Source organism: Notolabrus celidotus, chromosome 15 (genome assembly GCF_009762535.1).
Source record: "Notolabrus celidotus isolate fNotCel1 chromosome 15, fNotCel1.pri, whole genome shotgun sequence".
Classification (NCBI taxonomy): domain Eukaryota; kingdom Metazoa; phylum Chordata; class Actinopteri; order Labriformes; family Labridae; genus Notolabrus; species Notolabrus celidotus.
In genome coordinates, this window is record NC_048286.1 from 16,737,168 (window position 1) to 16,761,021 (window position 23,854).

The window sequence follows — 23,854 nt, forward strand, 5'->3', positions numbered from 1 at the left end:
GATGACATAACGATGTATGTAAAATTTACATTAGGTAGCTAGTGTCTTAATGTTGCAGACTGTAACCTCAGACAGACAGCAGGTCGCCCATCCCTAATAGAGAAGCACTAAATTTAGCCAACCTGATTATCCTACAGGGCATGGAAGCCTTTACTATTTTGCTGCAGTTATCAATAAAATACTTTTCATAATTACAGATCAAAGTCAAAGCTTGTTGAGGACTTTTATCCCTCCATTTTTCTCATAGCATACTGCACATACTGTGCATGTAGTAAAAAGACATGTGAAGATATGAGGACTTTGATCTTGCTACCTGGTGTCAAACCACAACCTTGCATAAATCCGTGCCAGGCTCAGCTCCTCCCTTTGTAAGCATGGGTGTACAGGAGAGTTCAGAGGTCATTGGCCTTTATCGAGCTAATGACATCTGGCACAGAAGATGAAGAAGGGGCGAGGCTTCACTAAATGCCAGCTGGATGCCTGTTCATTGCACTCATTCTAACAGGTACTGCAGGCACGGTCCATCGGCCATTTCTACAGTCTACACATTTGAATTACCAACACAGGGCTAATCAATGCACGTTGACATCCATGGAAAAGAAATAGCAATTATGTCACATACAAAGACAACATCCTGTGATGATGCTGCTGACATGCATGACACATGCCAAAAAGAGACGACAAGCACAACATGTCAACGTCAAGTGGCTGCACAGCCAGCTGTTTGCTTACCAGATTATTAGTTCCCAGAGAAAAAGGCTGCCGTTACAGCATGTGAAAATAAAAGTGTTAAGAAATCAAGGGACAGAGGGTGGAGGAGTTGCCAGCAGAGAAAAATGCACACATTATCAAAAACAGCCACGGTAATGCCTGGGCTTGTCATGCTAAAAATATACTAGAGCTGCAGCAGCATTACAGGGATGAAGAAGCAGAGATGAAGCAGGGTTGCCACGTTACGACCTGCCTGTGCCAGTCTGTCCTGGAGAGGTAGCAGGAGCAGAAGCCTGCCTCTTTATCTGCTGTTAGATATCCATGGTTGTATCCATCTTCAGCCAGAATATTACGCTAACTGAACAAGGTGCCTCCAGTCTCTCTCTCTCTCTCCCTCTCTCTCCCTCTCTCTCTCTCCCTCCCTCTGCTATCGCTCACATGACAGAAGCAGCAGCTGCTGATTATACATTCAGCTGTGATGGTACAGCTCCCTCCTCCTGCTCTTTCCTCTCTCCTTTTCCCTTAACATCAACCTGTTCAAAACACAGAGCAGTCAGCTGATTTTATCCACCAGTTTTAGCTCATCATACAGGCTGTGCCCTCTTTTTTTCTCCCTGCTCTCTATTCCTCTGCTTTCCTGGCGTACAGTTCCCTCCCTTTCTGCTCCCTGGATGTACACTCTCTCCGTCTCTTTGCTAAGCAACTGCTGCCTGTCTCCTAGCAGTGTGTGTGCTGCCTCCTACAGTGTGAAGTCATCTTGCTCGTATCTCTGATGATCCTCTTGTTTTGCCTACAACCCTCATCAGATTGCTTGCCTGTGTTGATACATATTTTCTGTGTTCACTGTTCAACATAGTGGTCAGTGTTTTGACAACACATGTGAAACATACTGTGTAAACAGGCTCTAATGAAAAGAAGTAAAGAGAGAGGGAGGACTGAACACAGAGGAGGGGTTAAAGAACAGTCAACTGGTTATGAGACAAAAGAAAAAATGACAATTAATTTATGGAGAGGGTTAAGTTGATGTTAACAATACCAAATAATTCTCTTATGAAACTCATTTATAAAAGAGCACTGACACCTCACATTAAATACTTCACATAAATCACTGCTTGCATAGATTTGAAAGGGTGGGGTGCTTAAAGAGAGACAGGACTAGTTCTTTCCCTGATACATGCTGGTTTTGCAATTCTGGACATCTACCCATCATGTGGTACTAATAGTAATGAAGATTTAATCCAAACATTAAAGGTCCACAAGGGAAAAACATTCAGGTAAAACAAACAGCCAAGCTCATCTGCTATATCATTCATAAACGGGCTGTCAGATAACAAAAGGCCCTTGGGAAAAGATTCCAAAGCATCCAGACAAAGCACTTATGTGATCTGCTATATATACGGAGCAGATGAGTGCACCTTTGCTTTGCACTGAATGTGCAGAATGCATAGCAGCTGCCAGTGGCTGCCTGCAGCATGCATAAAAGGTTAATGAGGACATCTACAGTGCTCACAGGTATGAGGGCTTATTGCTACTCTGGCAGTGGTATTTGAGGACATGCACATTGCATTCACATCAACATCTTAAAACATTACTTGAGAGAGCGATGATGGTGAATGCAAAACACTTGAGTATTGCTCTTCAGGGATGAAGAACATTGCATTTTGTTAAATGTTTGATACTTCATTCTTTTTTATTTAGAATTTAGACATCGACTGCTGAAAATATGCAACTTCCACGTATGATGTCCCTACTATAATGTGTAATAGCATTAAATCAAAACAAATATAGAAATAGGAATTGCCTGCAATGAAGACTTAAATAAAGTTAGATTTGTAATATTCTAAGAATCTATTTCCACGGTATTTACCCACACATTTAAAAATTATTTATTTTTTATGAAAAGGACTTTTCTGATGAATAATCTAGTCTTTCAGTTTAATAATTTAACATTCTGTATTTTAAGTGCACATACTTAGCTATTTTCAAACTACTGTGGAAGTTAAATGTCATTACCACTTCTGGAAACCTTCCACTCTGACATCTTAACAGTCATAATGGGAAGAGCATGTCACTTAAGTCACCTGATGATGACACAACAAACCATGTGCTAAAGGAGCTCCATTAATGATAGCTGATGTGCTACATCTGCCAACCATACTGAAGACATCTTTATCATCCATATAAATCACTTGCATGATAAAATAACCACAGAAACCAGAGTCACTTCAGGTTCTGTTGATAGTGGTAAATCTGCTGAGGTTGTCCCGTGTGGTGAAGGTTGTGTGTGCGACCAACGGAAACATTTTGAGGAAATGAAAATTCAGCCCGAGTTACAAGAAGAGCAAAGATTTACTAAACAGTTCGACACCAGTCTAGGAGTTGCAACCTCATTTTAGGAGAATACTGCCTTACTTCAGTGACTGCTGCAAGCAACACAACACAAACGGAGCAGTGTGAATCAACCCGTGATCATATAGGTCTGTATATGAATATGGAAACATGCTACCATTCCAATGAGGCTATTCTGGCAGTAGTGTCAGCAGTGCTTTGATAAAACAGGGAGACTCTGCACTGGCCTGATTAGGAGGTCTAGTTAAAGAGCTCTGATGGGACAGCCATCCCACAGCCTGCATCTGTTCCAATATGAACATATGAAACTGGAGCAGTCCAGTGAGATGTGACATTATGTAAGTATTGTGGAACTGGAGAAAAGGGGAGCATTTTCAAATTCCAACACATTTAAAACTTCTGAAAGGGTTATTAACACTGAAAGGTAAACCCATTCAGAACAGAGTATAGGGAGACTTACCAATTGCAGTATATCTTCATCTTTTGGCATCACACAAAGGTCCAGATATTCACCACTGTTGGGAGAAAAAAAGGGACATAAGTAAAGAAAAGATACACCAAATGACCTGAAGCAAATACAATACTTTGTTTTGAATTCTTACCTGTCTTGGATCAAGCCTATAACCTCACAATAGGCTTTCCCGATGATGCTTGCTCCATTTACCTTCACTATTCGATCCCCTAATAGGTGCAAAAGAGACAGCAGAAACTCAAAATAATGGAATCATGAGGGAGTCTATCAAATGAGCGACCAAATATAAGAGCACTTTCCTGCAACTGCAAGGCCTGGCTTAAGCTTTGCTTCACTGAAGGAACACTGCCAGGACACTTTTGAAAGTGCACTGCTTGCATAATTTTCCTCTTGCTTGCATCATTTAAAAAACTCAGTTCAATCGCTTACAGGAAGGTTCTCAGCTCTGTGTCACATCATTCACATGATTATGCCTCGGTTGCTGGAATTTTACAAACCGCCTACAGTCCCAGACTCTTCTAGGTTTTTGTCAATGAATGAACCAGGCTGATTTTTTTTAATGATGGTTACCTGTGCAAAGACCAGCTCCATGAGCGGGGCCACCTTCCTTGACTTGCTTCACGAAAATGGTGTCCATAGGTTCTAGCCTATTTCGTGGTCTCCCTGATGAAAAGAGGCAAGTCATTGAATATTTAAAAGGCAAAAAAAGTAGCACACTCAAACACAAAACTCCCTTCAGGTGCACAAGATCACAAAACAACAAGAGAGTAGAGAAGTCAGCACATTAAATGTCCTTCAGCATCTTTTCATCTGGGCAGAGCAGCGTTCGGAGTAGCCTACAGAGTAACCTACAGAGTAACCTACAGAGTAGCCTACAGAGTAACCTACAAAGTAACCTACAGAGTAACCTACAGAGTAGCCTACAGAGTAACCTACAGAGTAGCCTACAGAGTAACCTACAAAGTAACCTACAGAGTAACCTACAGAGTAACCTACAGAGTAGCCTACAGAGTAACCTACAAAGTAACCTACAGAGTAACCTACAGAGTAGCCTACAGAGTAACCTACAGAGTAACCTACAGAGTAACCTACAGAGTGGCGTCGCAATGGAGAAAGCTCTTTGCTGAAACGTGTTCATTGCCTGTACACTACTCTGCCCACATTAAAAGATGTTACCCAACATGTAGTGTCCTTCCTTTTAGTTTAATTTATATAACAGTTGTTTTATTTATTTATTTATTATCTAGTTCAAATTTTTGTCACTTTTATTCTACTTTATTCATGTATGTACTTATTTATTTTAAGTATAGCATCTTATTTTCTTTTACTGGTTTAATATTTTTGTGTTTTATTATCTTAGAAATGTATTTTATTTTGGTGATTTTAATTTCCTGTGTTGAGTTTTGGCATCTTATTTTACCTCTTGTGCTAAGATATCATGAAAGCATTTCATCAGTTCGTTCAGCAACTTCTTTTTAAATTTTCTATTTATTTATTTATGTTATTTGTATTGTTTTTATTTGTATTGTGCATATATTGTTTTCTTAACGATAGGAGTGTGGGGTGTGATCTTTTTTCTTAATTTATCCTATTTTAGGTTGTTTTTATGTACAGCACTTTGTGTTACAATGTCATTGTATGAAAATCTCTTTTTAAATAAAGTCTGAGTGATTGATTGATTGATTGATTGATTGATTGATTTTATAATTTCTCATCATGTATTTCACAACATTCGAACAAAGACAACAAATGAGAGCACAGAATGTTCCAGACATCATTTTAACTGCTTTTAACAAGAAAAGAAGAGGAAAGAGGAAAAGATATGAAAACCTCAGGTTAACCTCATGAACTGATGAAAGTGCTTTACTAAAAGGTTCATTTACAGCCTTTTGCATCAAGGATCAACATGAAGTGTTCCAAACAACAAAACTTGTCAGAGTGTCAGACAAAGCAGAAGACAGTTTCATGATCTTGAAAAGAGAGAATGGCTCTGTAAGAGAATGAAAGAGAAACTGGGAGGTTTGTCACGAGAATTGGAGGCATGTGAACTTACATTGTGACAGCACTACAGAGTGTGTTTTGGCCAATGCTTGCTCACATCGCCACATTTTGAATAGACATGATCATTAACTTTCGGGGACGTTTGGGAGAATGTAAATCGCAGGAAATGTTGTTGTTTTAACGAAGTGTGAAAAAGCTGCTAAAGAGAGGAAACCTGTTTGCTCATGCTGCTCCTGTCTCCTAGCAGCTGCATGGCTGCAGAAAAGAAGGAAAAAAGGAAGATGGAGGGGGTGAGAGAAAGAGAGACTAAGAGAAGGTAGAGTGACAGTGTGTTCAGCTGCTAAACTCCCACTCTTTCCTTATAAACTGAGAAATAGCACTGGGCACAGCCAAAGAATGGCTAAAATCCTTCCGCAGTAGTTAACATTCTGTGAGTCAGTGCTAGAGAGCCCACAAACTGCAATGGAAGGGAAGACAAGCACAAAAAACCCCTGGTGTGATCGCTTCAAAAACTGCTCTCAAAGATCAGTGATCAGTGAAGAGGTTGAACACATGGGACTTATTTGTCAAACAAAACAAACATTTTACACAAACATAACTTTTGGCTGTTTAACAGACACACAACGACTCCATCATTGACTGCTTTGTTTTTGGCAGAGGAGACAAAAATGTGTCACTCAGTGGTTGATTGTTCATTATTGGCAATGTTCAGTAATCCTTTGCTATGTATAAACGTCACAAACACAGACACACGTGTGCCTCCATTATTCTCTTTTTCACACACAAGATTACTCATGCAGAATCACATCCTGGGGACTCAAATTATGTAACACTGCAAGATGAGTCCCATGAAAATACAGCAGCAAGACATGCTCCCTCTGGTGGTACACCATGTAACTGCATTACTTTGTCCACAATGAAGCTATTCATAATTCCATACATGAATCATCTTAAATATTTAGATGTACACTAGGAGCAGTTTTTGCATTTGTATGATCTTCACTAATCTGTGTAACTAGATTAATGTTTCCTTGAGACTACTCAGAAGAATGAAAATAACTTCCTTGTTTACACACTAAAGCACTACCTAAATAAATAAAGTTTACATAACTTTATCACCTAACTTTTGATATGTCCTTGCCAATTTCAGAGACGCTCCTCAAGCATTTGCAGATTATGTTGATACAAAAGCTTAAGATAAACTGGATCTCTGTCACTTTCATCAATAAGTCTTTAATACTGACAAACCAAAAATGATCAGAGCATTTCTTGAACACTATAAGAAACTTTAAACCAAGAAAAGGTAAAAAATACCAGATGTCCATTTCATTAATGGCACAGGGACTAAGTGGGGTTTAGTTAAGATCATGACTTGCCTCCAGTGTTTATAGTTGGCTGGTTGTTCATGCTCATTCAATGAAAAGCTAAACAAAACCAGAATCAGTTATAACTCGACAAGCCTTCATTGGAGTGCACTGTTTTCATAAACACTGACCTCTAAAACATTTGATTTTATAGCAAAAAGTCAGACATAAAGGCAGCTGTGACTGAGGTAACAGATAGCCATTGTTATTGTGAAAGACTGGAGAAACGACAGGAAGACATTAGATCACAAGTTTGCCAAACTTGACCCCAGAGTTTTGACAGAAGAGCCTTGTCTTGGAAGGCAGCAGACTCTTGTATAAAACCAGAATTAATGGTGGAGCAGCACTGTGAGGGGACGAGAGTAAACGGCTCATAACTCTGACGCAATGTTGTCATTCATAAATCCATCTTTAAGCTCAGATTTCTGCCTTCATAAGAAAACCAAGGCTCATCCCAATGATGGTTTTGTCAACACAATAACGTGGTTAATCTTCTGCAAGCAAAATGTCTTAGTTAAGTTTTCATAGCTTAGACTATGATAAAATACACACAGAGCTGTTCAAAGATGGCTCAGTTGTTTCAAGAGTTTCTCATCAACTAAAGGTCTGACATAGAAAATAATCAGAATATCTTGTCCATGTACAACCCCAAAATAAGCAGGGCTAAAAATATCTTTAAATGATCAATTGTACTATAACCTGAAAACTAATTTTGAGGCACTTATAGTTCATTTGGATACATTTTAGACTAACATTTTCCTCAATCTATCTATTTATTTAACAATCCAAGCATGTAGCATAGTATGGGTTACAGCTATTCATTATATGTGAAAAAAGTTTAAGATGATGTCACATTTATGAACTTATAACAATTACACTTCACTATCACCTACTTTTAATATGCTAGTCAACACATGCCCCATGTGATAGTGTTCCCCATTTAACCCTCCTGTTATGTTGCGGGTCAAATTGATCCATTTTAAAGTTCAAAAATCTAAAAATAAATTGTTAATAAAATGAAAGTAATCCAAAATGTAAAATAAAATAAAATAAACAAAAATCTAAGTAATGTAATACTACTTTATTTATATTTAGGTATTTCCAATGTACATTAAAAAAGGTTTAACATGAATTTTCATAAAAAATGTTATCCTCATTGAACCATGATCTGTCAGAATTAAAGAACACCATTGCAAATATTGATTTAAAAGGTTAGTAATGGAGTTAATAATGAGATTAAAAGAGTGTTTATTGGGATTTATTGGGAACATTATTGCTTTTCCTGAGAAATGAATATAACAGGAGGGTTAAAAAGACATTTTTTGTAGAAGCATGGCCAGCTAATTATACAGTTTAGTTTTTGTCTTCTCCATTAAACAAATGTAGTACCTACAGAACCTTTAAAGTCTTTTATGTCAGCAAAACAGGCTTCATTTGTTAATGTAATAATGCTTCTTTTCTTTTCTATTTTCAGCTTTAAAAACTCTGTTTTATAAGTCATTCATTGTGTAGATTATTAATTTCTGGTGGTTGTATTAATATGCCCCTAATAGGTAATAAAAGCCCCCTGAAGTCAGGCTATACATACACACTCACGGGCAATGTGTTGAAGCAGTATTCAAGTTGCCCTGTTGGATAAATCAATCATACATTAAAATGTATTTTTATCACTCGATGCCCAAAACAGTAAATCTTTATTTGTATGGAAGGCTGCATAGAGGTATGAGTGTGCATCTCTCTCCTCCCTACCATGGATGATGGTATAAAGATTTATCTTCTGTTTCACACTGTGACTAAGATAGTCCAGGTTCGTCTCCTTTTTTCATTTCTGGCTTGTTGCCTGTGAGCCCATGTGTCCAGCATTATGCAACTAGTCCATGTCCATGATTTTTATTGCTATTTTTTTTAGGTTTAAGGTAAAATATGAATAAGGAGTGGACCTGCATAAAAGACTGAGTACATACATCTCACAAACATCATACAGAATCCATTCAGGATTTTAATTACATGAAACTAACAATTAGCATTAGTACCTGACTAACACACATCAGAGTACGTGTTGTGGAGTATGAGCAGGTGACCGTGTGAGTCGGTGGTGTTTGCTTTGTAATGAGTGTTATCAGTCACCATGTCATATCACATAACAACTCACATGACTTTCTGCATCAAACAGTTAACCAACCCACAATCCACAGCTCAGGGATGCAGTGTATGGAACACTATCATATGATAAAAATGGTTTTGGGTTTTGGATACTGTGACACCTCTGATTTGCTGTTATGTGAACAGAATATCTGTGCTTGCCAAACTGAAGTGTTGCATGGAGGAATAATGACTGCCTCTACCTGTTAAATCCCTACTCATCATTTTTCATGTTTTTCTTTTCCTTTTTCGTGTATGAAACTGTCTTTTCTGAATCTTATAATGATTGAATATCGGAGAAAAACAACAACAAAGAATTAATTCGTTAGCATCACTCATCCACATTTCACAAATGTTTGTGTTGAGCTCTAAGAAAGTTTAAACAGATTTATACAGTTTCTAAATGTGTAAAATATTAAAAAGACAACTACTGCAAGTCACAAAAACATATTTGGCATAGACCTTGAGTAACTACTAAAGTCTTGTTAGAAAAAATAATATAAAGGGTTACATTTATATTTCATTTAAACATTGGTCATGACTAAATTTGACAGCGTTTCTTAACATAACACATTGTCATCAATGTCGACAAAAGATATGACTGGGAAATTGCAGTCTACAGAGACACAGTTACTCTTTCTGTGAAATATCTAACTTGAATATTAAGTATTTAACTTAAAAACCTTTTAAAACTGATCTGCTTATGTAATTATATTTTTCAGGGCATCCCTCTACAAAGGTTGTGGAACAAGATAGCTGAATATCACATTTGCTTTTGCACATTTTTTGGACTTTAATAGGTAACAGCTAAAAGAAATCTGTCTCAAATTTAATTTTTAAATAAAGTAACTAACTTGTGTTAGGGGTTTGATGTGAGGTTTGTCTCTTGTAAAAAGATGGGGGAAAAACTGGGATGAGCCGAACAAGGGTAAAAAAAGGTCTAACACACACTACCCAGTAAAACTGAGGCCATCTCTTTCTGACTGCCTTTTCATGGTGAGGGAGAAAAGCCGCAAGAACAACAAAGTGAAACAATATGAAGAGTGGGGTCACTACAGGACAGAAACAGGTGGCGCTGACCAAACCTTTCATGCCTCCACAAAGGTCAGTGACACACAGGAGCTACATTGTTCTCATCGCATAAGAAAGCAAAAAGAGCGAAAGAGTGGATGGATTAAGAGTCATTACAAGTGAGAGGCACTGCTCTGACTCAGCAATGCTGTACAGAAGGCATGAACAAACAGCCAAGTTTTTCTGCTTACCTCTGCGGCCATGATCTTCTTCCTGTAAAAAAAACAGAAACACTCGTGTGAATGTGTCGCTCATGATCATAGAATTTAGGTATCAGGCTTTCTGTTGACTCAGTGTTGATATGAAAATAGCACTTGTGTTTATTAACACGTAAAAAGCTCTGAAAAGTAATCTGGAAATTTACCGGGAAGCAGTGCATGGACGACTCAGGTGGATACACGATGAAGTGGCGCAGGGTGAAGCCGAACCCTTGGGAAGTTCGACGCAATCGCACAGTTTTAGGCCTCGGCCATGCGAACTCCTCATCCATTGGGTATTGCCCTGGAGGAGAATCAGCCAAGTTTCTCCACTCTGGAGATTCATTCTGCAGAAAGAGGAAGGTGGAGAAATGACTTTCATTTTAGTTGTCCTACTTTTAAACTGACAGCAGTCTTTTAAGTAAGAACTGAACACTGCAGATATTAAACTTGAAACTGAAAATGCTGGAAAATCCAAGGGTTGAAAAACATCTTATATAGGGAAACCACAAAACACATGTATTTACCTTACTAGAGTAATTAGAGTAATTATAAATACAATAGATACAATATATAGTTCATTTCTAGATGTAAGACATGGGTTAAAGGAGTAATGAGTGTTAAAAAACATTAGAAGTTGTACAGTGTTCAAAGCCAGGTCATGGTATCCTATTTTCACAGTCGGGGAGTAGAGTATGTCAGGCTTCAGGGCTTTGGACACCTACCCCCTGTGTTTACTGACTATTTATAGCCTCACACCTTTGTGGTGTCATGTGTGCAGCAACACCCACCTTTACTCAGGTCTCCCCATATCATATTCCCTGTTCCAGTACAACTTTCAGGAACACCTCTGTTTCAAACAGTCTTGTATTTCCACTCTGTGATATAGTATTTTTCCTCCCCCTGTCTCAAACAAACCCTCCCCCTCCCCGTGAAACACAGACTTTCCCCCACAGTGAGGAATTTGATGAGCTTGCATTCATGTCATCTCTGCCTAGGCTGATTAGTTGAGTGAAATGTCAGAAAACCAGCCTCGAATTACCTGCATGAGTATATAACCAGGAAGAAACAACAATAAAAATTCATTTGCAAAAGGTTTTCCTGATTGTGGTTCAGAGTCCAAAATCTGCATAAAAGAGGCTTTTCCTCCTGTGTTTGTATAAAAAGGGGAAAAATCATTCTGAACTGCTTTCCCACTTGATCCAGCTGTTGCCACAGTGACATGAGCCAAACCACATTTGAAGAATACACATGAGCAGCAGTTTGTTCACAGATCCACTTTAAACAACTAACATTACATCCAATTATTCTCCAAAAGTATGTCACTGAATGAATATTGAGTCTCACGCTAAGAGGTACATTACAAGTACACTGTGTGCCTGGAGGTTTGTACCAAGTTAAAGCATGTTTTCACTCTTTGCAGAGTGCAGAATTTTACTGCTGATCAGCCACCACTTTTTTTTTAACAGACAGAACTTCTAAAACATAAACTCAAAACACTCAGATCCAAGTGTATTTTAAGTGCTAACCTGAGCCTTTACTTCTATAAAAAGATTTCACAAGTGCAAAGTGTGAAAAAGAAGGACCCAGTGTACTACTGTGTGAGTCTGAGAAACAGAGCTGCAGGTGCAGCTGACACCCATGTATTTTGATGAAACTAGCAGAACAGGTTTTTCTGTGTATGACCAAGCTTTGGCTGTTCTGTGATACCAGCACTTCTACACTTCACTATGCGTCTGTAGGAGCTCTGAGAGAAAACATTTTAATCCATTCCCAGAGAGCCGCTTCTGATGATATGACAATAGATCAACTGGATGTTTGAAATGCCTGCATTGCCCCCCCCCCCTCATGTCTCGGAGTCGAGCCAATCCCAGTATACTGGAACTGATTTAGCAGCCAGTGCACAGGGGCAATTTCCAACTCTCTGATCTTTAGATGTGGACGACAGACAGGGGTGTGGGCCTCCTGACAGACACATGCCGAGAAGTGTTATCATTGCTACCCACATAGTTAATACTGTTGTAACATTCCAGGTCAATAAATTCCAGACCAACATTTCCCTCTTGGTTTCCCTTACCTTGTATATAATACAAACACAACAAGGCTATCAAAAGAAAGGAGGGAAAGAAGGCCCTTGGTGTAAACCTGATAGACCAGATTAATAATGCTTCCATATCAATGGGACAAAAGGTCATAAGGTAGCATAAAGGAGAAAATTAAGAGATTACTTTTCAAAGGGAGGGCTACAAAGAAAAATACATGAAAGGAACACCGGCATCAAAAATAAAACCTTTATCTCCTCCTGACCACAAAGGAACGCCTCTCGCCCATTTATGAATCACCAAAATGCTGGACTGATATTTGCACTGGGTGAGGCAGCTGGAGAGAGTTTTCATTAAACATTTTCAGTAGGGATGCACCGAAAATTCGGCCCCCAAAAATTTTCGGCCAAAAGAATTGTATCACCGAAACAACACGGCCGAAACAGAATGTTGTGATGATGCAAGCAAAAATTGCGGCCAGTAGGCGCTTGTCTGGATAAGGGCCAACGTGTCTGCATCCATTATTCTTTTAATTGCAGCACTAAAGCGTCTTCTAAGCAAAGGAGGTTGGGACGGACCACAGAGTGAAAACAATGAAAAGTACACTCTTAAACTCTTACACTCTTAAATCAGCCTTAAAGGCTGATTTATACTTCTGCGTCGCCCTACGCAGCAGGGGCTGACGCGGACATGAGCCCCTCATACTTCTGCGTCGGTGTGTCCGTGTCGCGCAGCAATTCTCCGCCGAAACGCCTGAGGGCAGTGCGGTCTCTCTGATAGCCGGTCGCCTGCTTCCGGTCCCGCTACGATCTCTGTTTACTTTTCCACATCGATTCAGAGCGTGTTCTGTTAATCTACAGCTGATACATGTTGCTGTTTATCATACAGACATGATTACATGAAGAATAGAGAGGAGGAGATGAAATACACGGCCGATGTGTGGCCGATGTCCGGGACCCCGGAAGTGCTGTGAATGCGGGAAAGACAAAGCCGTCGAGCGGACCAATCACAGAGCTTGCGGTCCGCGTCGGCTCTACGCGTAGTTACATTTTGGAGGAGGTGCACGTCAGCTACGTGCGTAGGCCTCTGCGTAGGTACGGGAGCTACGCGGACCTACGGCGTAGGTTACGCCGTCGATTCGACGCAGAAGTATAAATCAGCCTTTAGAGTCTGTCAGCACAAGTTTCACTGAGATCTATTCGGACCCTCTGCACTTTATCGCGGCTGTACTTGGTCTGGGTTATAAAGATCACAAGAAATTATCTTTTTTTTCCCCCCCTGAATCTGAAATTTCCTTCACGACACAATGTATATAACTGACAGTATTAAATAGCTATGGATCATATTGAGGCTTACAAAATGTTAAACACACTGAATATCAACGTGTGGAGCAGGCTCATAATCTCCGTGGACACACAGTCATGATAGTGAAGGCTCAGACTTCAACATGTGGATTTACTGCAACAAGGGAACTAAACAGAGACATATTTTAGACTCAGTGTCCAGTTTTCTGTCTACTCGTTCTTATTGAGAAAAATAAGCATGCGAAACGCGGTCAGGTGTCAGCCGGGGGTGCAACCGGGTCATAATCAGTCCGCAGGGGGAGAAAAAAGCACACGTGGAGACCTGTCACTCAGCCACAGCCCCCAGCTGAGCATCTCCGCTGTGCGCAACACCTGAAGTCAGCTGATTCATATTGAAAAAGATGCTTTACACTTAAAACACCTCCCTGGTAGCTGAACGAAATAGGAGACCACATGATGTTTGCTCCATGTGATATAAAATTGAAAGAAAAAAAGTGTTCGAGTAAGTTCTTAGGTCCCTAATTTTCAGTTGTTTGGTTCAAGCAGTGGCCAGGCTTGAGCTATTTGGAACCATAAAAACCCAGTTACTCTGTGGATATCCTTTATATTTTATCTTTATGCCAACAACATATCCCGATGAAACAATAATGTGATCCTCCAAAGAAGCCTGGTGCTCACACTCCCTTTTGCAATAAATCTTTATTGATGCAAATTTACAACTGTTATAAAACAAAATTAGAAGGCACACCATTGCATTTCTTGAGAGGTTCCTTCATTTTTATGCACACAGGCATTGTTTGTTTATTGGATCGTTTAACTTAAAACTCTTGCTGTGGTCAATTTTCACTAGAGCACAAAAGGGGAATTAGGGTGCATCAGTAAATAAGCCGTGACAAGTGCACAATTTACTCCTGTTTGAGTGTTAGGTCCTCCGGTGGTTCAGGACACTGCTGAACTTTTTCCAAAAATGACGTATTTAAAGGTTTCTGAGTTCAGTATGACGTATAGACCTGGAGCGATTACAGCCACAGACAGGCTGAGACGTTTAGACAAATAGACTGTTTGTTCTGGTCTTTTCTGAGGATCTGTTGGGTTTTATTCTGTTAGCACATCCACCAGAATGATAAACACATATTGGAACCAGTACAAAACTTACTCAGGTTGGTGTTTTTATTATGTAGCCACTCCTCATGCATAGCTAGCTTTAAGACTAAAATAAAATCTAGCAATGGAGAGTGACTGACAATATTGTGACGTGTATTTCACTTTTCAGTGATGCTGAATCAGCTGTGGTAGTAAACCCACACCCATTTTTCTCACAGTTATTATATAAACTCCTCTCTAAAGCGTGGTATGAATAAAACATGATTTGCATTTGGAAGCCACAGTGTAAAGCCGTTTAAAACCAATTGTGTTTAAAAAAAAGTAGAGTATTTGTACCAGCAATTAAAGTGACATGTTAAGTCCAGGGTACAAGTGGTCATTTTCCAAGAGACTGTAAGGTGACTACACCAGCGGTAACCCCACCACGGCGATTGAAGGGCAGGCAAACCAATAGTTTTAGGGGAAACACTTCACATGCACAGCTGTTCACACACCACAAATGTTGATATCTGGAGGGTTAAGTACATACTAAAAAAGAAACTGGAATTTCCACTTTGTGTATTTCCACCAAATATTATGAAACCACACTGCATGGCGTGTATGTTTGAGAAACCAAAGTTGCTGACATCACCAAATAACACATTACAAGCACCGCATGACATCAGCTCTAAAAACATCAGACAAAGACACAGCCTTAATATGTGAAGAAACCTACTTCTCTGTGGGCTGCTACATTCTACACCACATCCCGTCCAAACCAAGCACTTAACTGTGAAAAGCCGGAGATAATGATACAGGGGGCAACTGGTGAGGCCTGGGCGTTCCAGCCCTGTAGTGCATTACAAGGTTAGAGGCATCATCAGTCAGAATATGCAGACACATGATGAGTTTTGTATGCGCCACGCTTTGTCACATGTGGATAGACACCAAAGTGGCCATATATTGATCACACAAGCGTGGTCTTTCATTATATCCTTTTAGTTCATCTAAAAAGAAAACATGTTATCTTCAAAGTTACCCCATAGCTCTGTAACACCACGGGACAAGATGTGTGTTTTACCAAGTGCAGAGTGGGGGATAATCATTTCAGTAGAAGGCAACAATATCAAAATTCAAAGTACATCAGTGACTTGTACATCATGGACTTTAGAACATGTATGTGCTTAAGAATAGTGTGAAAACAAATTGGCTTCCTGGTGGCAAAGTAAAACACTGAACATTTTTCAAAGACAGTGTATGCTAACATTGAGGGTAGTACTTGGTTGGAGGTTGTTCAAATGAGCTAAATCACATAGTACTGTAATGTAGTATTTGATGGCCTAAATTCCATTCCGGTCCTGCTGCTACTTTATCAACAAAGGAGCGGAGCTGATCCTTATCCCGTGTGGCTAACAGACTTACTATTGGTAAATACCCCATACAACCCAAGCGGCAACCTCCAGTCTAAAAATATGAGTCCAATGCGGAAGTGCTAAAAACTGCAGTTCATTGAGGATCCGCTTGATGCTGGCTCCGGAAGTACCAGAAACCACATACACACCAATTCAAAAAAGACGATCTTTACAGCTGAAATAAACATGTTTACAGCCTGGTACAAAAGACGAGTGTAGTCTGGATAGCTCATTTCTCGATCGGCGCACACTGTACAGCGGGTGAATTTTTTTCTAACGCAGCGATTTTGAAGATATTGAGATTACGAGTCTTCCAATGAGAGGCACAGCTGACTTGATTGGCAGGCGGGAACACTGTAGCTGTTGGCTAGGAGGCTCAAAGCCCGCTTCTTTAAGTCACACTGGCTCGATAGCAGCAATATGACTGCCGCTGACAATTCGTCTCAAAACAGCTCTTCAGAAACAGTTGGGTGACGTCACGGATACTACGTCCATATTTTATACAGTCTATGGTATCAATAGACACCAAATCACATTTTCCAACCAAGTCAGTTTTTGTTTCTACCATCAGCTTTTGATCAACTAGTACAACAAAATCTACCTCTCATGAACTTGTTCATTCTGCCGTCGCAAAGAGGGTTTACCAAAATGTATGAACACCGCGCAGAGAAACACTAAGAGAACAGAGATATCCCTGCTGAAATGCACTAGATATGTGATAGAAGCATTACTGATAAATGTAGGCTAACTTAAGCTGTTGTTGATGGAGGCTAGTGCAAGTGTGCCCTGTTAATGCCTATTTGGACAAGTAGTTCTTTAATTGTTTTGATGCACCTCGTCTTTGCCAATAAGCCTCTTGTAGAATAAGCCTTAATGTGACTACACATAGGACCCAAGAACAATCAACCCATAATCAGAAAGTAATGACAAACTTCATGTGGTAAGCAATTACACGGCTGTGCATCACCCTTGTTTAAGTCTTAATACAGAATATAGTTGATTTAAAATATATAATACTAACAGATGCTTTGATCTGTCAACAGTAGCTTTTAGCACTAACACTGAACTGCCTCAACATCACACTCACCTGTGAAATAAAACTGTGAAGGCCTTTTGTCAGGATTTTTCTAACACAGTCTTTTACAAAGCTGTTGAACAAATGTTTATTCGACTGTCTATATACTAAAATGTGTTGCTCAAATTGTTAAAAGAAACTTAACTTGTTTTAAGATGACAACAATGTACTTTTTTCACCATAAAAGGACTGTTGCAGTAAATATAAACTGAGTACCATGCACCGTCCTCCATGTTTTCCCCTGAGACTGTGCAGACACAACCATAAAACGACAGGAAGTAACAGACTTCTTCTATCCAATTGAAGGACAATTTACCCTTCCGATTGCCATCAGTTAGCCATACAGTGTCTGTGCGGGGGATCTGCAAAAGGCAGCCCGCCTAAATTTGATAAACACTGAGCTTTAATGAGGACTAGATTATGGGGACGAGGGGGTCTGTTTGTCAATAGCCCACTACAGTGCTAAAAATGGATCATGCTTAATCATCCAAATGAGTTATTAATGTCACTCCATCTTCATTTCTGTCATTTAAATCCAGCATAACAAGCTTCTGTGTAGGTATCAGTGGGGAAAAAAAGCAACAATTACTCACAATACAGAAGACAGAAGTTTGTCGCATGATTTTGTTTGATGGAACAGGTATCTAAGGCTCATGTGAAAATCATTACACACATTTCACACGCCAGTAGACTGATCAGTATCTAAGGTCTTATAACATCTGACAGGAGGAATCAAGTAGAGGAGGGTGACTTTAAGCCCACTCAGTCTGCTGTTTGGACCCAGATGAGATGTTGGAATACTGTGCACATTTCAGCTGATAAAGTGGACAAACAATGCTGTGTAGAAGGCAGGCGCCAAAGAGAAAACCATGCCAGCAGGATATATACAAGCAAATTTATCTGGCAGGCTACAATGATTGTAAAGACTGCATGTGTAGTTCACTGTTAGTGGAGCACAAAGAAAAAGTATTGTCTCACATGGAAGTAGTTCACAACTTTAGGTAAAAATTTGCTCTTCAAACTCAAATATGTGCATAAGAAAAAATGTATGTATTTTTAAATCAAAATGAATACTTTATCTGTCCTACAGCGGAGTGAAAAAAAATACATTTTCTAACTTTAAATACATAATAAGGCTAAATCTTAGATCTGAGCTGTTGCCCCTAAATCATGGAATACCCTCCAACAGACTTTAAAGCTGACATCCAATCCCTCTTTTGCAGAGTTTAAGACTTTGATCTCCGACCACTGTGTTTCAAACTGTATCTGTTTTATTTAATCTATCACTTTGTGAATGATTGTGTGTGTTTGTTGTTTCTAATGTGCCTGTGATCTCAATGACATTGGGAATGAGGGAAACCTCAATGTCTTTTCTAGAATAAATAAAGGTTTTGAATTGAATTTCATCAGATTCTTCTTTAATACTTCTGACACAGTAAACCAACCCTTTCCTGCTGCAGCTCCTTCACCACAGCAACTAGGCCATGCTTTCTCTCAACAAAACAAAAGCCTGTTCCATTTATCCGCCACATCTTTTCACAGATCTCTGTCATCTGAGAACATCACAACTTTAAATGTGCAAGAAGACGCCCTTAAACAGTGATGAAAAACGCAAACATTTTGGGAAAACTACTCAGTATTTAAATCCACAGTGTCATCATTTCAAGAAAAACCTCAAGACCAAAGACTCTGGGGGGTTCCGGCTCAAAATTAGCACATGAATTGGTGTAGGGGGTGGCGTTATTAGGAGGACTGCTACAAAGAGGATTTAGTTCACTGCAGTAACATCAAAAAAGAAAAACAAATCAACCCTTTACATTATGGTAAAAGATCTTAAAAAAAATGTAACATTTATTTCGGCAATCCTCCTTTACACCTATGTATTGCTTATAGCATTATCTTCTTGGACTACAGGTTTCAGAAATGATAGATGCCGCCAGATCCATTTATTTAACTCTTCCAGATGTTCTCCAGATGGTTTAATGACAAAGGAAGGCATATCATTTCATATTTTTAGCTATGACAGAAAAAAGAAACTGATGCAGTCCAGACTGGCTCTGTAGTATGACTGCTAAAGATGCTAAAATGATTTTGACATTATATCAAAAAAGGTTTCAGGGCTCTTCAAAAACTCATAAATAAAAATACAAATTAAAAAAGTCCAGAAGACGTGGTCTTTTACTTGCTGATTGTCTATATCTTGTTGTTTTCCCAGAATCCTCTGCTTCCCTGTGCTCTGTTCAGTCATTGAAAATTAAATTCAGTGAGTCTTTGAGAAGTAACAACATAAGGAGCTTTACATCCCTCATTTACAGACTATTCACAAAGAGGAACCAAGGCTCAAGAAGAGGGTTGAATATTAGATTAAAGGCAATGCTGAATGAGAAAACTATAGATTCTATAAATAGAAGTCCTTCCATTTCACAGAGGACAGGGATGCAGCGTAGTTTACCATAAAGGTCTCCATTCAGATGATGAGCTCTCAGAGGAGCAGATGGTGTCCTGTCTGGTATTACATGGGTCACAGCTTAAAAATCTGAAAGAGGGATCTTAAACTGCTTCAATGCTATTGTCTCCTCCCACTTCATCTAGTGATGAGTTTGATTAAAATGTCAAATTTCATTAAATGCTGTTCTGCAACTGGAGGACATGTTTTGATCTCCTGTCTTGAATGATCAACCACAGCAGGCAATGAGACAAAAGAGGATGTGAGGTCCAGCTTGTGGTAATATTCAAACCACACTGGTTCTTCAATAAGACGAATTATGAAGCACATAGAAGCACAAACAGCTGTGCACAGGTGTCAAACACATTTCTCCCCCACTGACACCAAACAGAAAATCAGAAGGTTGAAAACCAGAGTTGCTATTTGAAAGTTTTTTTTTACTTGTTGTTTTGTTACAAATAGAGTACAAAGTTAAACTTGTGTTCTCTTTACCTCGCATAAAGAAGATCTTGCTTGTTGTCTCTCATCATCTTCACAAGAGTGAACCCAACGTGATGCCATCATTCAATTTGACTTAAAATCCTGTTTTCTGTGAACGCCCACATTGAAAAGTATCTCCAGCAGGATGCAAGAAAGTATGCTCCACTCCGTTAGCTGTTATGCCTCCATTCTTGCTTCATGTCTTGGTCCATGTGCTGTAAAGACAGGGGAGAGAAAAGGTCTGTTGTTAATGCCTGTTTGTTGAATTGTGTTTTTAATTTATAATTGATGCGGTGTGTCATCTCACGCTGTCAAGGGGTGTCTAAAACAACAAGAATCAAGACCTCAGTTGTTTGACACACATAATAGTAGACCATGTGTACTTAATCTTGTTCTATCAACATTATGCAACAGGTCCTAACATCAAGCTATTTTCTACCTCATGTGTTGACTGTACGATTTGTTCAACAGGGAGGCTGTTGAACAGGCTGACTTGGGGTCATAGTATGTAAAACTGTATGATTAAATGTAATTTAATTTCACTACATGGTAGGCAATATGTCTCTGTCTGCCTGGGTCACTGTTTATGATTCACACAGACAAACTATTCTGTCAATCTCACATCTGAATCGCATTGTGCTTTCTCATACTGTGTATGTTTTTTTGATAACCTGGTGCAATTTTATCTGTGCAATAACTTACATCACTATCTATTCATCAGATAGAAGTGTACATAGTGTATATATATCTTTAAGATTTTAACACTCACTTCTAAAGCAATAAATGGACTGGCCCCTGAGTACCTAAGCGAATGCCTTAAAATGTATGTCCCCAACTGCTGCCTGAGATCCTCCGGCAGGTCCCTCTTGGAACTTCCAAGGGCGAAGTTAAAAACCAGAGGCGACCGGGCCTTGGTCACTCTGGAATGACCTGCCGGAGGAGATCAGGCAAGCCACATCCTTGCCCTCTTTTAAATCTCTTTTAAAAACACACTTTTTTAAATGTGCTTTTACTTCTTAACTCAATGTGAGTCTTAATCCTTGGGAAGAAGTTCTGAGATGAATTGAATAATTAAAGGGTTCATTTCGGTTAAGACAAGATCAGTTGTGATTCTGTGTCCGGTGGGACAGTAAGACTCTGCAAGTTACGGACTTCAGAGCAGCAAAGGGGGGCTGATTATTTTGAATAATCCTTCCTAATTCAAATAAATAATAAGACCCAACACTATTTACTATGTAGGTTAAGTTACATAAGTACAGAGAGAGTGGGATAGTAGATCAAACATAACTGGCCGCATTAAAATTGTAAATGTTTGCTGTATGTTTTTGTTGATTGTTCCTTTTCTGGTTTTTGTTTTTAACTCTGTAAAGCACTTTGAATAGCTCTTTGTATGAATGGTGCTTTATAAATAAACTTGCCTTGCCTTAACTCACCAGTGACTTTTAATTTCTGCATGGTTTTTATTATTGTCATTTACTTAACTCATTTTAGCTCTTCTACCTTTGTCATGTGCTTTTGTGTTTTATCTCGCTATGTCTTGCACTCTGTAAAGCACTTTGTAAACATGTTTTTAAAAAGGTACTTTAAAAATAAAATGTATTATCATTATATCTGTAATACTTGACATATTTTATTTCATTCTATTTGTATTTTATCATTACTATTATTATTATATTTTCAACTATGTAAGTACATTGTTGTATTCCCCTGTCCTATGAGTTGCTGTAACAAAAGAATTTCCCCTAATGGAGGATCAAATAAAGTATATATATTATATATTAACCTACAAGACTGAGAATCCCTTCAAAAGTACTCCAGGTAAAGAAATGTAGCCACACTTGATTTGAGTTTCACCTTTAGTTTGGTGGGAATAGTAATGTGTCAAACCCCATGATCAACAAATATGTGAGCTTGTTGTCATCAGCTCGAAGCACAACAACGTGGAGAGTCAATAATGCATAATGAATGGCCAGCAACAAGTGGACTCTAGACAAGAGAAAAGACTACAGAAAGGGTGAATCCAAGTCACAATAAAACACACAGAACCGTAAAAAGGAGCTCATGATTCACTTTGAGTTGTTTAAGTTGATATAATTCGACTTTACGGAGAGTGGTAATGTGATTTAGAGAGGTTGGATTTCTCTTGTTGTAGCTCGATGGTCACGAACAGAGCGTGTCGAAGCTGTTGTTCTCAAGCGACTAACAAAAGTAGCTTTTTTCTTTGTTCCTTTTACAGAAATATCACCACAAAACACTTAAAATGGCGACACAGTGACAACTTTCCACATTCCCTACTTCCAGAGCGCTAATTCTGAAGCTTGTTAAGTCGAGAAAAAAGTAACAACTACAGAGGCAACAGGCTGTTAGTGCTGAGGTTAGCTTCATGCTAAAGGCTGGAGTTTGAAACAAAGTTACCTGTGGAGCTCTGAAGCGTCATTACGGACAGGGAACGACGGCTGTAGTCCATATAAACCAAATATGACAATGCAGAACCATAGCGAAACAGCTCCCAGCTGTTGTTAAAGGATGTATATTTTGAGTCCACACGGATTCCCGGTGATTATTCCAAACCCACTCAGGGGAGGCGCATGGTGCAGTTTCGTACTAACTGGAATTTTTTGCTTCCAGCGTTCCCCTGCCTGCGCTCTGGGAGTCCACCTTCGGTCAACAGGACAATCTCAGCCAATCACAAGCGAGGTTCTATTTGATCTGGCCAATGAGTGATGGTTTTACAACGTGTAGCTGCATAAAAAGAGGTGGTGTGTATTTTGACCCTTTCCAGCAAGTTTGATCTAATACTGGCACGCATCTCATCAGGACAAAGTAAGAAGAAAACAGAAACTCTAGTACAACAATTCAAACTTTTTAAAGCTCTTCTCACGCTTTCTTTTCATATCAAAAAGTCTGAGCAAGGGAGTCACATGTCCCGGTTCAAAGGGAGGTCGAGCTGGGCTGGCATGTGGATGGCAGTGTATGTGGAATGTGAATTCATGTAGACCCAAACGGTATATAAACTTATATCGTACAGCTAGAGTATCCACCAGATGATCATGATACATAACTCTCTCTTATCCCATATCCTTACCCTTTTTAAATCTATTTATCTTAACTATTTGTTTTCTTAATTTTGATGCTTTAACTTATTTTAATTACACATTTTATTGTTGGTGTGCATTAGTCTCTATTTTATTTTATGTTATTTTAATAATTATTACCATATTTCCCCTAATGTGTCTTGCCATTGTTTTATTTCTGCTTCTGTCTGTTTTTCCAATCGCTGTAAAGCACTTTAAGTTGCATTTGATTTGTATGAAAAGTGCTATATAAATAAAGCTTGATTGATTGATTGACAACAATGACGGTCCTCCCTCCACACATTGTTTAACAGATTGTAGTTGTAGTAGACGTAAATAAGCGCCCAGATTCCCAGGACCTCGACAAATGTCCCCTTTATTCCCCCTCCGACATAAGGGACCACCTGTTCTTGGGGTTTGGCTGCTTTTGTTGCAGAGGTCAGTTAAGGGAGGAGACTCACAAAATTGTCCTGTCCAGCCAGTTCTGCCTTCAGTAACTCAGCCAAGGATACAAACGCTAGAAAATAGTATAGAAAAATGTATTCTTCTAGCTAAGTGCAATAGGCAACAGTACAGTCAGATAGTTTTTACCTGCACATTTCAAGGGAAATTCTTCATTAGATATATATAA

The 23,854-nt window shown here is 39.1% G+C and overlaps 1 protein-coding gene across 3 annotated transcripts in view; it reads right to left on the reverse strand.

Annotated features, from left to right (window-relative positions):
- Positions 1-22,829, reverse strand: part of arhgap21b (Rho GTPase activating protein 21b) — a 40,677-nt gene extending 17,848 nt beyond the window's left edge. The window contains exons 1-7 of one of the 3 annotated variants that reach the window (XM_034702593.1): positions 22,565-22,759; positions 20,162-20,364; positions 10,475-10,654; positions 10,302-10,323; positions 4,103-4,195; positions 3,663-3,741; positions 3,521-3,575 (exon numbers count right to left, since the gene is read on the reverse strand). In XM_034702593.1, coding sequence (XP_034558484.1) covers positions 3,521-3,575; positions 3,663-3,741; positions 4,103-4,195; positions 10,302-10,323; positions 10,475-10,654; positions 20,162-20,233 — 501 coding nt within the window. In that variant the 5' untranslated portion in view covers positions 20,234-20,364; positions 22,565-22,759. Of the gene's footprint in view, positions 1-3,520; positions 3,576-3,662; positions 3,742-4,102; positions 4,196-10,301; positions 10,324-10,474; positions 10,655-20,161; positions 20,365-22,564 lie in introns of those variants that run through there. The other 2 variants (XM_034702591.1, XM_034702592.1) reach the window with 2 other exon arrangements.
- Positions 22,830-23,854: the final 1,025 nt, after the last annotated feature.